The sequence below is a fragment of the Coenobita brevimanus genome, chromosome 56 (genome assembly GCF_032717465.1).
Source record: "Coenobita brevimanus isolate Jiangsu-jjx chromosome 56, ASM3271746v2, whole genome shotgun sequence".
Taxonomy (NCBI): domain Eukaryota; kingdom Metazoa; phylum Arthropoda; class Malacostraca; order Decapoda; family Coenobitidae; genus Coenobita; species Coenobita brevimanus.
This window is the reverse complement of record NC_137009.1, coordinates 29,276,599-29,295,467: the sequence shown is the minus strand read 5'-3', so window position 1 is coordinate 29,295,467 and position 18,869 is coordinate 29,276,599. Positions and strand designations below refer to the sequence as shown.

The window sequence follows — 18,869 nt, the reverse complement described above, 5'->3', positions numbered from 1 at the left end:
ACTCCCAGTCTTTCATTTATGCAACAGGTCAGCTCTGGAACTGTCTCCCTCTGTCTGTATTTCCTGCTGCCTATGATCTCCAGTCTTCCAAACGCAGTTTGCCCAGGCATCTCAAAATGATCGGATCTTGAATTTGGCTCTCTATTGTATTTTGTTTTTCTCCTGGAGGGAACTGTTACTGCGGGCTCATGGCCTTTGGTTCCTTCTTCCTCGCATAAAAAAAAAAAAAACAGAAGCACTAACTTTGGAAGAGAGAGAGAGAGAGAGAGAGAGAGAGAGAGAGAGAGAGAGAGAGAGAGAGAGAGAGACGCACACAAACTTCTCATAAACAAAAAAATCATAAACATACTTAAACTGTTAAAATTCATATAAAATCCCTAAATGATGTGTAACATGTACTAAATAACGTGGGTGAATTAAGGACTGTACCAGCACGCCAGGAAGTACATACGGGTCTGACGGAGACCGTGCGTGTGTCCTGTACTCGAGTGAGTCACTTGATGATACACGAATCCGTCACGTATAGCTCCTGTCTATTGATCACTAAAGGCGGTTTCACACTGGCGCCGTGTAGACGTCGCTCAGCATATTCCCTATAATTTGTATACTTTTAAATGATATAACAGATTAAGACTTTAAGATAATGCCCAAGAATTTTCCAAGAATATGCCGTATGTTTACTGTATAGTAAAATTACAAACCTGAAATTAAACGCAAAAATGACTCAAAAACGCATTAACATATGATTAGCCTATTTATCACTATTTCTCTCGGAACCCCTGGCGACCTCTCACGGAACCCTAGGGTTCCGGGGAACCCCGGTTGAGAAAGGCTGCTCTAATCAATACTTATCTCTGTAGGTCTTTGTCTATTTCGATATAAGAGAGTGGAGGAACTACCTGCCATACGAGTATTAGCCCTTTCAGTAAGATCATGTCTTTTTATTAATTTCCTCCCTACCTCAAACGATTCTGTTTAATCTGTCTGTCTGTCTGTCTGTCTGTCTCTCTCTCTCTCTCTCTCTTCTACAGTATCTCTACCAGTGCTGCATTTCCTTTACCAACATGTACAAACTTCCCTCTTTTCCTCTAACTCTTCGTCCATTTGCCCTCGTTCGTCTTGACTTTTTCTCTCCTTCTCTCGTCTCATAATCTCTCTCTCTCTCTCTCTCTCTCTCTCTCTCTCTCTCTCTCTCACACACACACACACACACACACACACACACACACACACACACACACTGATATCCAAGGTCTCATTCCTATTAATGCCTGTAAAAGTTAAAAGCCTAAAAGTCCCAGTTAACATTTCATTTATTATGCTGAATATAATCACCAACTCAGATTCATTCAACTACACGCATTCATTTTCTTTAAGATAAAAACAGAGTCAGCTCTCGGTGGGAGGCTTTTACATCCATGCATGCACCCTCGGAGGTGTGTGGGGCCCGGGGCCAGGCTACTAAGTCCAAAAAGAGACTTTAATTAATGATGGTACTAATGGTACATTTGAAGACAATGATGTCAGTATTGAGCTTTGTGCTGGAAGATAAGAAGAAAAGGCAAAACTTATAATGGAATACTGAATTAAGAGATCTTAATTAAAAAGAAAAATATAGTTCATGTGCTTAAGGAAAAGATTTTATTGTTCTTGATGAGTTAATGCAGAGTTTAGGTAAACTGCTTTGTTCACTGACCACGTCTATCAGACCCTCTGATAAACATGACTAAAAGAAAATCAGATGATACTTGGCAATTTATAGACTCACAGAACGTTCTGTCCAGTAAACTCTCACAATAGACAGACAGCTTGGGAGAAATAGTTTCCCATTGCGCCATTAGGCACCACTTGTGTGCAGTCCGGTTAATCTTTCAGCCACGTGGCTTTGTACTGAAAAGGTCGCGTCCGTTTTCTGGCGTTTTTTACTTGTTAGTGCACTTGACTTCTGCGATTATCGTCCTCAAACCACAATGACAGATTTGAATGAGCAAAGAGTGTGCATTAAAGTTAGTGTTTTGGTCAGTAAAATTGCGACTGAGGCAGTGACAATGCTTCTGCAAGCTTTCAAAGAGTAGACTATGAAAAATCATAAGTCTACGAATGGTACTCACGTTTCAAGAAAGGCAACCTATCATTCCAAGACTGTCCACGTCCTGGTCATCCTTCAGCCTCTTGAGTAGGTGATAACATCGAGGAAATTCGGCATGCAATCTTAGAAGATCGTCGTCACACAACTGACTAACTGTGGAGGCCACAGGAGTTTCTTGTGGTTCAGTCCAATGGACTTTGGCACACGATCTTGGCATTTGGTGAATCTCAGCGAAAATTCTTTCCCCATGCTCTGGTGAAAGATCAAAAAATAGAACATGTGAATGTGTGTAGAGGCTTGAAAGAACAGGTAAGAAATCACCCAGGATTTCTTTCAAATATAATTACAGATGACAAGGACTGAGTTTTTTTTTTTTTTTTTTTATGCGAGGAAGAAGGAGCAAAGGCAACGAGCCCGCAAAACTGTCCCCTTCAAGAGAAAAACAAAATACAAGAGAGAGCCAAATTCAAGATCAATTTATTTCGAGATGCCTGGACACACTGCGTTTGAAAGACTGGAGATCATAGGAAGCAGGAAATACAGACAGAGGGAGACAGTTCCAGAGTTGACCTGTTGCATAAATGAAGGACTGGGAGTAACGGTTAACCCTTGCATTAGAGAGTTGGACAGAAAAGCGATCAGAGTTTGCTGCTAGTACACGCCCGTCGTAGAGGCGGAGGAATGCATGCAGACAGTTCAGAGGAACAGTGACCATTGAAGTAGCGATAGAAAAGAGATAAAGATGCAACATTGCGAAGAAGAGACAGAGGTTGAAGGGAGTTTGTAAGAGGGGGAGAGTTAATGAGATGAAAAGCCTTTGACTCCATGCTATTGAGAAGAGCTGTATGTGGGGAGCCTCCCCGCACATGAGAGTTGTACTCCAAGCAGGGGCGGATAAAACCCGTGCATAGAGTCAACAATTGTGCAGGGGTAAAGAAGGAACGGAGTCGGCTTAGCACACCCAATCTCTTGGAAGCGATTTTACAAGAGATGTAATATGATCTTTCCAAGATAAGTCCCGAGTAAATGATACCCCAAGCATGTTCAATAATGATGCAGGATTAAGCTGAATATTATTAATCATTAGTGGGTATACATGTGGAAGATTTTGTCGGGTTGATAGGTGCAAAAACTAAGTCTTTGATGCATTAACCCGTCACATCCCGAGGTTTTCCGCACCTCCGACATCCCCCAGTCCCGAGGTATTTTTGAAAAATTTTTGTTTGGCTAAAACCTTCGCTTTTGGTGAGAAACATCGAAAATTCATAGAGAAATCGCTCACTTGAGGTTTAAAATACCCAATCCAGGTAGGAGTTCCTCCATACCTGACTGGGTTTTCTAACATGCTGGCACCAAAGAAAACGAGTTCTATGGGAGGGAAACTATTTTATCCACTCATAAATGGTATTTATTTATTTACTTGGTACGAATGTATATGTAGTAGGAGCGTATATTGGCTTTCAAGCAGTAATAAAGGCATTATAAGCATTGTTCCACTCACTAACTAATCACCATACCTGACCTTTTTTTGCCACATTACCTGATCATTATTTCTGGCTGTTTCTTCTTCTAATGCTATGTAAACATTGTCCTCCACATTGTCATCGATTGGGGAATCACTCTGGCCCTGAATATCTTTACTAGCCAGTTCACTGGTAACAGGTCCATTGCCGAGACAATGGCTTGAGGGGGGGAGGGGGGAGGTTATGTGGTGTAAGGCATTGTCCCTGCTTGGCATCTTGTAGAGGAATAGAGGAAGGTGTCCCGTGTATACATACGAAAAATCATGTGCGAAAATTGAAAATTGTGCAAATTAGGGACCTTGCAATTGCACGACGTACTGGTACGTCGCCGGGACTGGCAAATGCAAATCGTTGCAACGTACCCACACGTTGATGGGACGGGGCGGGCTAAAAACAACCAGATTATTTTTATCCCAATCAGAGATATGAGCCAAGTCAGACATTAGGTGTGCCATAGCCTCATCTCTTGTTTGTTGAAGTAACTGCTGAGGTGAACGTTCTAGGAATCGAATGGAAAGGTGAAGGATGGAGTCATCAGCGTATGAGTGGATAGGGTTAGATGTACAGCTTAGAAGGTCATTGATGAATAAAAGGAAGAGAGTTGGTGACAGGACAGAGCCCTGAGGAACACCACTGTTAATAGATCTAGGAGAAGAACGATGGCTGTCTACAAGAAGGATCAGTAAGGAAGCTAACGATGAAGGCACAGATAGAAGGATAGAAACCGTAAGAGGGCAGTTTGGAAATTAAAGATTTATGCTAGACTCGATCAAAAGCCTTTGAGATGTCAAGTGCAATGGCAAAGCTTTTGCCAAAGTCCCGAAAGGAGGACGACCAGGAGTCTGAAAGGTAGGTGAGAAGATTGCCTGTGGAGCGTCCCTGACATAACCCATACTGACGATCAAAAACAAGGTTGTGACAGGAAAGATGCTTTAAAATTTTTCTGTTAAGAATAGATTCGAAAACTTTTGAGATACATGATGTTAAAGCAATTGGACGATAGTTAGAGGGTTGGGAATGGTCACCCTTCTTTGGGACTGGCTGAATGAGAGCAAACTTCCAGCAAGAAGGAAAGGTACAAGTTGATAGACAAAGTCAAAAGAGTTTGCCAAGGCAGGGTGTAACAACAGAAGCACAGTTCTTGAGAACAGCAGGAGGGACTCCATCAGGCCCATATGCTTTATTAGTATTGGGGCCTGTGATGGCAGAAAATACATCAGCTGAAGAAATTTTAATGTTAGCCATGAGGAAGTCAGAGGGGGGAAATGATGGAGGAACAGCATCAGAATCGTCTAAGGTGGAATTGAAGGAGAAAGTCTGAGCAATGAGATCTGCTTTATCAGTAGAAGAAATAGCTACTGAGCCATGAGAGTAGAAAAGAGGAGGGAAAGATGATGAGGAAAAGTTGTTAGAAAGGTTTTTGGCAAGGTGCCAGAAGGAGCGGGAAGAATTCGAGTTAGAGAGTTGAGAGCATTTAGTACGGATGAAATTATTTTTAGCAGATCGAAGAACAGACTTAGCATGATTCCGGGCAGAAACATATAAAAGATGTGATTCAGGGGTGAGTTGGCTCTGGTACGTTTTATAGGCCCGCTCCTTGTTCCGGACAGCATTAGAACAAACGTGATTAAACCAAGGCATTCTTGCATTAGTCAAAGGATACGAGAAAGGAATGTATGCTTCCATGTTTGGGAGAATAACCTCAGTAATGCGGAAGGCACACCCACATGGCTCCCGGCCATGGAAGCAATATTCATTCCAGGGAAAATAAGAGAAGTACTGGCTGAGGGTCTCCCAATTTGCAGCTCCAAAGTGCCACAGACGACGTTTCTTTGGAGGGTCTGCAGGCCGTACCGGAGTGATAGGACAGGTTAAGGTGATAAGGTTGTGATCGGAGGAGCCCAACAGAGAGAAAAGATTAACAGTGTAAGCAGAAGGATTAGTTGTAAGGAAGAGGTCAGGTATGTTGGAGCTCTCTCCAAGGCGGTCATGGATACGTGTAGGGTGCTGAACAAGCTGCTCTAGGTCATTAAGGATAGAAAAGGTGTAGGCTTGTTTGCCAGGTGGATCAGTGAAAGGAGAGGAGAGCCAAAGGTGGTGGTGAACATTGAAATCTCCAAGAATGGTGATTTCAGAGAAAGGAGAGATGGATAGAATGTGTTGCATCGTAGAAGTAAGATAGCCAAAGGATTTTTGATAGTCAGTAGAATTAGGAGATAAGTAAACAGCACAGATATATTTAGTCAGAGAATGACAAGAAAGCCGAAGCCAGAGTGTAGTGACTTCAGAAGAATTGAGTTCAGTTTACGTGTGTGACCCCAAAACCACACTTCAGTCCAGTCAGTTGAAGACATCAGCATCTCCAAGAACGAAAAAAGTGAGCCAGGTCAAGTCCAGCATCAATTCAGGACCCTACCCTTGGAAACATTCAGCAAAAATAATAAAAATTTTGAGTTAACAAGAAGAAATTAATATGCACTCAGAAAGAAATGATTATGGGAGTCATAAGCTTCTACCTGAGCTGAATGGAATTTGCCTAGAGAGAATAAGAATAAATAATAAGAAAAAGAAATGATACCAAGGCACAGCAAACCAGTCCCCGGCAGTCATTTTAGTGCTGATGTATAAACACAGCAGGATATCTAGTCAAAGATGTCATAAAATTTAGAGTAAATCGGGTGATAATGGACGAAGTTATGCCTGTTTGAAATTTTAGGTCTGACTCATTTGACACTGACCCCCCTACTGCTAACTGGGTAGTAACCCCCTGATGTAGCGAGGCATGTTACAGGATTCAGATCTGAAAGATGCACCTTTAGGTTATGGTTTCATGTGGATATGACGAATTTGAATGGAGTTATGGCGATTTTTTTTTTTCACATTTCCTTGGCCTACAGCCTGGGCTTTGGCCCAGTTTGGCCCAGAACTTAACCAGGTGATCAGGTCATAGCCCATCATCCCTGTAATTCTAGTCAAAATCGCACCAGTAGCTTTCGCTTTAAGTTTTTAACAAAAGCGCAGACATACAAACAGACAGAAAAACCAATTGATAACAATACCCGTCTTCGAGTCCCCCGGCGGCGGGGACGGGTAGTCATCCCAAAGAGAGGGTTAATGGCGCCATAATTGTTCCGTGAGGTTGATAACAGTATTACTGAAGGCGCCATTAATAAACTAATAACCTGACGTTTCTGTCCCGAATGGTTTGATAGACAATGAAATAAAGTGAACTAGTCATCGGTATAACAAAATACCAAGAAAATATCGTAATAAAAAGATTAATGCCTTCATACTTGTCCTTTGAAGATAGGTAAAAAGAAAAACAAAAGGTTATCCATTGCTTATGAACAAAACTATGTCTGTTAGGCAAATGTTTGGTGAAGTAGTATTTATCACACATTTTTTTACTGTGTTACTGGCGTAGTTACCTCAGTGGCGAATGGGTGAAATAGAAAATAAGTGATGACGTAAGGAGACAGACGAGACATCAAGATAAATTCTTTTCCTTATCAGTTTTGCAGGCTGTAAGGGGTGACCGTCGTCCCCAGCTGTGTTTACGTAGTGGTCAACTGGACTGATAACACACCAGATGTTTTTCTCACAAACTGCGTAGGAATTCCTCTTGTCCTTGAAATACTGGGTGTGACATAATGTGAAAGGATCAAAGTAGGGATGTTTGCCAATTAGAAGCCTAAATGGTGCTTTCGTCACGTTCTTCAAGGCACGCAATTAGTTCTATGTGGAGTGTAGGAGGCCTTCAATGGTAGCAGGTGCCTCTATTGTTTCTGTATGGACGGAGATTATTTTTAAGACAGCCTAGTAGTTAATTAGCTGAGAGGGCTGGAGTAAGTCTGTTTTATAAGCTCAAGGAAAATGTGAAGAGACACATTTTGTCTCTTTTTGTACACACATTCCTGTACATATTTGTCTCAGTTTTTGTACACACATTCTTGTACACGTTTTGCCATTATTTTGTACACATTTGTTCACATTTACCCCTCACGTTAAACTTTTGTCACATTGTGTTGCACTTTTCCCCAACATTACTCAGTACGTGACTTTGATTACAAAACACGCTGTTTGTGCGCCATTTCCAAGTTTTGGTTCACTCCATTTACACTAGTGGGTGATTTATATCTGGATTAAACCCTCGAAGTCTCCACATTTCCTCGAGTTTTGTGAGTACTTAGCCTTCATTGAGTGTATTCTGGTTAGGTAAGAAATAACTTGTTTTATATTTGTAATCTTTGGCCTATATGAATCTTCCTTTTGTAAAACGAACCCTGGTTTCTTCTTTGGTTGTGTATAGTATAGTTTACAGAAAAGTTAAGTTAGTTTTCTTGCAAGTTTTACATTATCCCTTTTGGTGATTAATTAAGGGCAAAGAGTGCACCGTAATATATATACACCCCCATAACAACTGTCTAAGCTCCTATTAATATTAATGTATTGTAATAATGTGAGTCGGAAAAGCAACCGTTACCGGTCCAATAATCACCATAAACCACGGCCTAAGGTAACAAAATAACAAGCCACAGAACTCTACCTTCCAGTTGTAACTTATTAACTATTTCAATACAGAAGTGTGCTTATATTTCCTATTATTTTTCAATACCAAATACATTCATACAACTTGCAATAGTGCATCCTGTAGTAAAGGGGATCAAAAGTTTGTCTTAAATCCACTCACAATCACACGTCTCTCCAAATATGCGTAAGATATCCAGTAGCAGACGGAATATACAAAATAACATTCTCCAGATGACGGTGTTAAGGGACATGTTTGAATCAGTTGCAGAATGGTGTAGGTCTTGAAGGATGTTTGTACATTGTCTATTAATCTGCTTTTTCTGTGCCTGTTTTTCGTTCTTTTTAAGTTTCTTATTATCCACCTCTCGATATTCATTTTGATATATTTTCTGCTTATCTGTCTGTAAAATAATTTCTGTTTATCTGAAAGCCTCCCCGTTTAGAACTATATATCTGTTTGCGTTACTTGCATAAGGCCGAACAGGTGCATGTATATATGTAAGTAAATCAAGAGGTGAATATATATATATATATATATATATATATATATATATATATATATATATATATATATATATATATATATATATATTACTGCATTTCACTTGGTTAAATGTTTTTGAAAATGCATTTTAGTTAGTGCATCTATATACTAATCTTGACAACCCACCTCACCCCGTTTACCTTCCCCACTTCACTCTCTCTGTACACCCACCCACCCTGTTCACCTTGCCCATTCCATTTACCTGGTCATTCATCTCCATACACAAACCTACCCACATGTCAATCAAGCTCCACTGACATAATGACTTCCAAGTTAACACACACACACACACACACACACACACACACACACACACACACACACACACACACACACACAAAACTGCTTTTATAATAGATAATTTGGCAGCTAAGCATACTGATTCAAAGTGTCCAGAGTTACCATAAATACACTCACTATTCACCCCCATTTTCCTGGTGACAACCACATGAGCTGTCCTGGGCTTTCATCTGACACTCTTTGTAACTTTCATGGCCTTTCCTCTAATTTTATCGGTTGAATATCACTTCTGCTTATAGAAATCTCATCTTCTTTTCATTACTGAAACTCGGCTGTTTGAAGGAACTGACAGCAAACTCTTCTCATTATCCTCCTACTTTCTGTATAGTAATTTTAGAGCTTCAAGTGGTTGTTATGTATATATGCACAAGAATGTGACTTGCTCAAACGTTCCTATTCAGTTTTTGAAAGTCATAATAGTGGGAGGGTTGAAGGAGAACGAGTCGTTATCTGATATGAAGGACTGTCCACCAGCCATGTGGTATGTAATATGACCAACAACCAACATACTGTATATCCATGTGACCAACAACCAACATACTGTATATCCATGTGACCAACAACCAACATACTGTATATCCATGTGACCAACAACCAACATACTGTATATCCATGTGACCAACAACCAACATATTGTATATCCATGTGACCAACAACCAACATACTGTATATCCATGTGACCAACAACCAACATACTGTATATCCATGTGACCAACAACCAACATACTGTATATCCATGTGACCAACAACCAACATACTGTATATCCATGTGACCAACAACCAACATACTGTATATCCATGTGACCAACAACCAACATACTGTATATCCATGTGACCAACAACCAACATACTCTATATCCATGTGACCAACGACCAACATACTGTATATCCATGTGACCAACAACCAACATACTGTATATCCATGTGACCAACAACCAACATACTGTATATCCATGTGACCAACAACCAACATACTCTATATCCATGTGACCAACAACCAACATACTGTATATCCATCTGGCCGTCTATGTCTACTCATCCATCTCTCTGTCTCTCTGCATCATGTCACCGAATTTCTGTATCTGTGTAGTCTATTTATCTAACCCTCTCTGAATCTGTCTATCTATCAGTCAAGGAGCTTAAGACTTGAGAGGGAGAGCTAACGAGGAAGGGAGAGGTTAGGTTTGATGGGGTGGAGGACAATGGAAGACGAGATGCAAGGCGAGAGGAGGAGGAGGAGGAGGTGGTGGTGGTGGTGGACAGAAGAAGGAAAGGTAACAAGGGAACAAGGAGGAGGAACAAGATAAACTGAAGCAATGATGTTGGGTTGGGTTGGATATATTAAGAGATACGATAGATAATTATAGCACTTTTCTCAAAAAATACAACAAACACACACACACACACACACACACACACACACACACACACACACACACACACACACACACACGTCAGCCAGCCGGAAACTAGGCGGTAATATACACCCAGAAATCAGGAGCAGGAGTCAGTAGAAGGAGACTGGAGTAGCTATAGGAGAAGGAGATTGAGAAGAATAAGTGATAGCGTAGAGGGCTGGCAGTGAATAAAAGATTATCTGTCATTCTGAGAATCATTGGGTCACATCACACTGTACGTCACACAACAGCAGGGGTAGACAGTGAACAATATAACTGTTACATAAAAATAAATAAATAAATAAAACCCCATAACCCCAGAATGTCTCTACCTCATCTTCACTCACGATGCAAGAAAGACAGAGGAGAGAGTGAGACGGAGAAAGACCTACCTCGAGACCACAGAGCTAAAACCGACAAATACACAGTCTCCATTCTATCCAACGCCTCACGACTTTATACACTGGTAGCAGCCCTACTGTCTCGCCAATTTACAGATACAATCCCAACTTCTAACTTACGACTATTATCTACATTTGGCAGCAGCAGTAATCTACGTTACTCTATGATACCCGACACTGGTGGCAACGATTCTCTACAATTATTCACATTATTGACTTTGGTGACACCTACCTACCTAGATTTCTACCTACATATCTACCAGTCTACCTATTAACACACATACATACATACATATAAATAAATATAGACAGATAGGTAGATAGATAGATGGATGTATAGATATATAGATAGATAGATGCAGATAGACAGACAGGTAGGTAGGTATATATATGGATACATGATGATCAGTATAAATAGTTAATACAGCAGGGTAGCAACATGACTGCCAGCAATCCATATATTTATAATGAAGTTTCGACTAACGCCTGTAGTCAACACTGGGCTACAAAAGATTAACAGTAAGATTTTAGGCCTAGAGACAACAATCTTTTCAAAAATTATCAAGTACATACACTTATGGTATTAATACAGGAATTCGTAATAAGGGGAAAGGGGATTGGTTAATACAAAACCAAAGAAAATTTGCCTCAGTACGATTAATGAGACTTCTAACTATAAAGAGAGAGAGAGAGAGAGAGAGAGAGAGAGAGAGAGAGAGAGAGAGAGAGAGAGAGAGAGAGAATCTTTACAAAGCGTGGGGGATTGACCTTGGACTCAGGATAAAGGAGCTAAAAATCGAGTCAGCAACATAGCTTGTAGACGAGCAAATCAGAATAATTCGTTGTTTCTCTTATGCACATGAGAAACATGAACATTAGGCAAAATATTTACTGAATTTAATATAACTAAATGGTTGACTACGATTACCGAGGAGCATAAATTGTCAAAGGAGCTGCATACTCTTACATTGAATACCGCGTCTGCACTGAGCGAAGTTGGGAGAGTCACCATCATCACCATTAATATTATCAATATCAAGGGCAATCCTGTCATCATCGTCATAATCATCATCAGCCATCTTTGAACCTATCACGATGACACATTTAACACTTAATCCCTATATTGCCAGATGGATTTAAAGAATATAGAAGAGGTTTTAATTAGTGAAGAGTGTTAGGCAATTTTCATCATCGCCTTCAATAGGATGATCCCCTTATTCCTGATGCCGAGGGGCAATTCTGTTTTTCGTAATTTCTTGTTCTTCGTTTCCCATTGGGCATCATTACGTTATTTCTGTTATATTCATCCTGCTTCCAAGCTGTGTTGCTCAGAACCGGAGAGGCTAAGACACTCTCTCTCTCTCTCTCTCTCTCTCTCTCTCTCTCATCATTATTTCAAAAACTACTCTGCTGACCAAAGCTAGACAGATAATACCCCTTTAATCATTCACTAGTCACTGTCTGATAATTTCGGCTGCCACATCTGACACCATGTGACCATCAATGCAGATGTGTCAGAAAGAATGTGGTGGCACAATTATGAATATTGTTTCTTATATTTTGTGTGTGTGTGTGTGTGTGTGTGTGTGTGTGTGTGTGTGTGTGTGTGTGTGTGTGTGTGTGTGTGTGTGTGAACATAATGAGAGAACTGGGAGAGGAAAAATAGGATCAAGATTGAGCGATACACAGGTTTAACCTTTTTTTCATCATCACCATTATCATCATCATCATGATCGTTGTCCTCGTCATCTCAGTTCAATTTTCCAATAACAGATGTGGCAAACAGGAATCACATTTAAGAGAAGGAAACTGAAAGAGTAAGACAACACGACTGCTGGTGAACAAGTAAGCAGGATAATAGCAGAATAACACATAATTAGGAGAACGCAAGAATAAGATGCCTAGGACACGGAACATTACATGTAGGAGAACTGATTAATAGAACCCAAGACAATTGGAATACTTCAGCTACGTAGGAAAACAGGAAAGCAGACGAAGGATAGAATAAGAAAGCATAAAACTAACACATATAAGTAGGAGAGGACAGACGCATAACGTATATCTATATAATAATGATCCGATTTTTGTATGTTTGTTACCGCAACAGCTAAAACTGGCGCATGTAGCTCAACTTTTGTCAGTGCAAGGTGCCGTTAAAATGCTCCAACTTGAAGAATAAAATAATTTCCAGTCCAGTTGGGCCACCTGTTCCCCAGTTGACTCATTCCTAACTGAAGATTGAAAGTGACTTGCCATCGAGCTGAGGCCGCCGAAAGCGGCCTTTAAGCTAGAAATAACTGAAACACAAAATGCGAAAACAATAATACACCCAAAGCAAAAACAAGTTAAGAAAATGAAAAAGCAGAACAAAACAAGTAGGAGAATTCCAAAGTAAAAGGATAATTTATTCAGTAGATCACCAAAGATTCGCCAATTACATTTGATAAAACCGACAGGTTATTCAAATAATTAAAACATAAAAGGAAATATACAAAATCTCAGCAAATTAATGTAACACAAAAGCACTTCATCCCAAGATATCACCACCCATTAATAAATATGAATGCTTGTTCTAGCCAGTCAGAGAATAAATAGCATATATCTATCTATCTATCTATCTATAACGAATGTAGAGCTGAATTAACGGAACTCAAAAGGAGAACAAAGTTAGTAGGACAAAATTAATATCCAAAACATTTCTTACCTTTGATAAACGCTGTGGAACTTTCCAGTCTTTATGAAGATATAAAAGCAAAGAAGAATTACAACTACCATAAAAATGAACAAAATGGAATTAAAATTAAGAGAACACAATGAAAGTAGAACAAAATTTAGACAAGAGAAAATAAGAAAAGTAATTAGGAGGAAAATACAAGTAACTTGTGCCCAGAACATCACTAACATTAAAGTCGCGAGTTTTTTCCAACCCACAGAACACAGCAGAACAAAATGCAACACAAAAAATAAGGATGGCATGAAGAACAATATGAATACCATAACATACGTACAGTATATCCGAAATCCTCACTAACCTTTGATAAACTCGACGGCCTGTTCCAGTCCGTAGGTATCGGTGTCACAATCGTCTAGAACCACGGCCCCGATTTTGACGCCCTTGATAAATTCTCCCTGGTGGTTATTGATGTAGTCCAGAGTGTACAGCATTGCCTCCAGCGCCTGTACACCTCCCTGTGGCATGATTGGACCGCAGACGACATCACTGTGTCTCTCGTGGACCATCATTAGGGCCCCCAGAGTGATGTTCCCTTGGAGGTCCACCACTTTGCGGTTGGGCCAAGTTGCGTTCAGTGCCCCGAGCTGTGACAAACCGGTGGCTGTTTGTTTGGCGTTGGTGTCTACTTCTGACAAAGATGGGCGTACTTGCTTGGTGTGGGTGGTGATTTGCGATAAGTTTTGGCTTTGTTGCTTAGTCTGTGCTAGTGTTGAGGAATCAAGCCCCACAGTTTGGAAAAGGACGGGACTGTGTTGCATGATTTGGGCATTCAGTGAGGAATTGGGAGCACTGACTTGTGTAATGGTTAGCTTTCTTTTTTTAGTTCTTGTATATGCTGAACTGTTGAATGCCTCATGATGTAACAAACTGAGGTTCTGTTTCTTGGTTTGGGTATTCCCTGGGGAACTAAGCACATTGAAATGAGGTAAACTTGTGTTGTGTTTCTTTGTCTTAGTGTTGGTTGAGTAGTTCAAGACCTCGAGACTGGCCAAGCTTGTGCTGTGTTGTTTTGCTGGAGTGTAAGTTGATGAGTTATGCTCCCCAGTGTTCGAAAACGTTGAGTTAAATTGCTTAGTTCGTGTATGTGTATCGACTGAGGAACTGAGTGCCCTGACATAGAACAAGACTGGGTTCAGTTGCTTAGTCCCATTGTTTGCAGTGGTTTGTTGGCGAGTTTTGTTGTTTGACTGGTTGGTGTGAGATACCCTGGGCCTTTTCAAGTTCTCATGGCTATTGTTCCCACGGTTAACTCTATTTATATTTTTGAGACTTAGTTGCTTGATTCTGTTGTTTGGTGGGGTGTTTTGTTGGTTAGTTCGGTTGTTTGGCTGGGTAGTCGGGGATGTCGTGTGCATTATTGCTTTCCCATGGCCGATATGTCCATTTTTCACTTGGCTCGGATTTCCAAAACACAATGTTGGACTTAGTTGCTTAGTTCTATTGTTTGCTGGGATGGTTTGTTTGTTAGTTCGGCTGCTCGGCAGGGTAATTTGGGAAGTGTTGTGCCTTTCCATACTCCATTCGTTATCGCTTCCGTCTTTCACCTCACTTAAATTTCCAAAACACAACACCGGTCTATGAACCAAAGTTGCATCTGATGACCCTGCGTTTGTCTTTTGTTTGTGAATCGCCGTACTAACTTTGCCACTCGACACTCGCTTGTCTATGGACTTTATCAACTCATTTAGCGCTCCTTTTGTGGGATCTGCGTGGTGTTGGGAATTTCCGAGTGGCGCGCGGCCCCCTATGGAGACTTTGTAATTAGCACCATCGAGAGAGAGTGGGAGTTTGGATAAGTTCCCCCTCGTAACTTTCGAGTCGCGGTTATTTAAGGCTTTTCTGAGAGGTTTTTGATGGAGGGGATGATAGGTAAAAGGGAGAGAGGGAAGAGAGGAGGAAGAAAGATGAGGAAGGGAAGAGGGAGAGGAAGGAGGAGGACCGGAGGAAGAAGTAAACTGGGGGAAACCCAAGAGGACGAGGGAGAAATGGAGAAGGAAAAACACATCCATTTCTTCAGTGCTCATGGTTTATTAATGATCAGAGTTCATCATAGTCCCCCTTCCTCTTCCCTTTCCTAAAACCTCCTTCCTGGCTCTTTTATTTCTCTTATACCCCTCACCTGCTCTGTCCCTTTTATCTAAGCTCTTAATTCATATTGTCTCTTTCCCTCCCCTTTCGTTCATTATACCGAAGTCTCATTTTTTTTTTCGTAAACTTTAGTCATATTACTTTCTACATCCCGTATCGCAACAGACACCGTTCATTTCCACTCCCTGTCCCTCTTTCACTGTTTATTTATTTTTTCTTATGTAAACTGGTTATTCATTGTGTCGTTCCTTCTGCGCATTTTTCTTCTTTATATCTGTACCGTATTTACACTTTTCATCGTATTCATATTATTTTCTATATTCTGAATGATTATCCTTCCTTTTCCTTCACCATCCTCTTGTCTCTATCACCTTCTGTGACATTTGGGATATATTTTCTTCTCCTTACTCTTTTCGATATTTCTCACTTCTTTACGTTTCTTATTTAAACATTATCCTCGCCACTACTTTTTATTCTTTTACCACTTTCATTCCTTGTTTTTCTCTCTCTCTTCTGTTTCATCACCGTTGTTCCGTCCACATATTTATTTCACATCGTATTCATCGTCTTTTAATTATCCACAGACGGGTTCATTAACACCCCCATTACTTTTTACGTTTCAGTTTTCTTTGTCTCTCGCTTCTCTTTTATCATCATGGTCTATCCCACCTGGACTTCGACACAGTATTTCTTAACCATCCCATATTTATCTATTACCTTCGTAAATCCCTTGTTTGAATTTCGGCACATCTCTATTTCATCCACTGCCCTCAGTAATTTCTACCGTATGATGTCTTTCTTCTGTATATGTAATTTTCTTCTTTCCCCTTTTTTTTCTCTCTCTCACTTTTAATCGCCATTTTTATCGTCAATCATCTTTTCTATATACACTTTGATACGCGTCTAATTTATTGTTTTTTTGCTATCCATTAACATCAGTCTCCTTCGTATTCTTTCTCTTTTTACCACTTTCATTCCCTTTTCTTCTTCTCTCTTCCTTTTCATCTCTTTCTTTTTCACTTACACCTTGTCACTTACCCATAAGTTACATTTACTAGTCTCTTTGCACTTAGTCTTTCTCCTCTAATTTTCATTTAATCATTCTTGGTAACACTATTGTATTATTTTGTATCATTTCATTATGATTTTTGTTATCATTCCGGTTCTTAATTATTTTTGTGATATATTCAACGTACTTCTTTCTTCCTTTTATTTTTATTTTTTTATCTCCTTACACAGTCATCGTATGCATAAGTAGTATCATTACCCTCCCCGTTCTCATTCTGTTTTTATTGAACTTGGCCATTCTTTCAACTTATTTTTCATCCTCCGATCCTCATTATCTTGTAACTTATTACAGTATCCTTGCACAAACATTTCTTTCGCTGTATTTCCCTCTGCCTCCTTTTTTATCATCCAGCATATATCAGACTTATCAAAGACTCTGCTGATAAAAGAAAAAAAATAAAGAATGGTTAGATTATTAAAACAATAACAACATATGATTAATGGTGAATGATAAGCCTCATACGAGTGATTAGCAAAAATTATATGGTCTCATATTTTCCAGTTTCACACGTTCGGGCTTGTATATATATATATATATATATATATATATATATATATATATATATATATATATATACACACACACACACACACACTAGCAGGGGTACTAGGCGCTTCAGGGCCAAAAAGGCGAACACTAATCCTATATGTTCTAGTTCAATCTTTCTTTCTACTCCAGAAAGGCCATGTACCTCATATGCTTTTAAAGAGAGATTGTAAGAGGTCCAGGAACATTCTGTTGCAGTTTTCGCTGACTAATGCCCAGTATGTTGTGCGCACTAGTTGACTATTATCGGTGGCCTCAGATGACCTCCGACTGGTAACCTCAAGTAATCTCGGAGGTCAACCCCACATAGCCTATGTCCGAACTGGAGGTCATGTGAGTCTCCATGCCAAAATTTGGGCTGCAGGGGTACCCGGCGTTGCCCGGGTCAAAAAGGCAAACACTCTACAGGTGATCTCAAATAATCTAGATCAGAGTTTTGATCTCCCTGAAACCATCCCTGGGTCACCCTGATTCATAATATATATGGGTCTGGGTGTCTCTGGCACTTGGTTTGTGAGTGATTAAAGAACAGAGAAACAAACAAAGCGGCTCATATATTTATCTATCTATCTATCTATATAATATTGTGTGTGTGTGTGTGTGTGTGTGTGTGTGTGTGTGTGTGTGTGTGTGTGTGTGTGTGTGTGTGTGTGTGTGTGTGTGTAAAATTGCCACTCCAGCCACAGTTCGCACTGGGAATGAAATCCCAGGTTTTTGCAATGAATTTTGATGTAGTTCGTTTTACTTTGTTAAGCGTTTTTGAGGCGAGACCCTCCCTGTTGACAGTGGCGTCCTTGTAGTTTATTCCTCATGTTATCAGACGATTTATTTGAATCAGAAAAAGTTCTTTTGCAACGAAGGAAGTGATTACGTTGTTTCACCGACTCTTCTAATTCTGAAAGTCTCCATTAACTTCAATAATACGAGATTTGTTGTGGGGTGGCAAGAAAAAATGTCCCCAGGCCGATTGGTTCCCAGCACACAAAGCAGTGATGGAAAATTAATATTTCAAAAAGTAAATAATTACAAAAGGGTGGTCCATACACTGCTGTTGTTTTGCTGTTTATGACACCTTAACATTCTCTTGTACTCGTATACTATTTATATTGTTTTTATAACGATAGTTTACATTTATATGGGAAAAGTATTTGTTGAGGAGTAACGTACGGAATAAGTCGCTATGGATGGGGAGTTACGGGATCTCCAAAGTCACTTAAGATATGGCCTTTAACCAATCCAAGAAACCCACATACATTAGCCCTAATCTTGGCATTCTTCGGTCCTTACCTTAGTACTAATCTCAAAGTCATTATGAGCATCACGCAGACTAAACTAAACGCGACCATTCTAATTCAAGAACATCTTTATAGCCTAATCTTAACAATTTATAAAACCTGTAATTTAATTTGCAACTTTACTCCATTTTTTTTAACTGCCTCGGAATTTCAGTGCTACTATGAGGTTTTCTACTTACTGATAATTTTCCTTACAATTATGTTTTGATGGAAGTGTTAATAAGAAATGCTTGTGAATAGCTGCGGCAATAAAGACCAACCCACTTTCTGACAATACACTACGAGACAGTAAGCAATGACTTTTATAACCAGTGATGCGAGCTTTAAAGCCCAACAAAATGTTAAATTATAGA

At 39.9% G+C, this 18,869-nt stretch overlaps 1 protein-coding gene across 1 annotated transcript in view; it reads right to left on the bottom strand.

Annotated features, from left to right (window-relative positions):
• The window catches only part of LOC145401764 (metabotropic glutamate receptor 6-like), a 413,465-nt gene extending 394,934 nt beyond the window's left edge, over positions 1–18,531 (bottom strand). The window contains exons 1-3 of the mRNA XM_080273941.1: positions 18,509–18,531; positions 15,412–15,473; positions 13,817–14,095 (exon numbers count right to left, since the gene is read on the bottom strand). Coding sequence (XP_080130067.1) covers positions 13,817–14,095; positions 15,412–15,473; positions 18,509–18,531 — 364 coding nt within the window. The remainder of the gene's footprint in view (positions 1–13,816; positions 14,096–15,411; positions 15,474–18,508) is intronic.
• Positions 18,532–18,869: the final 338 nt, after the last annotated feature.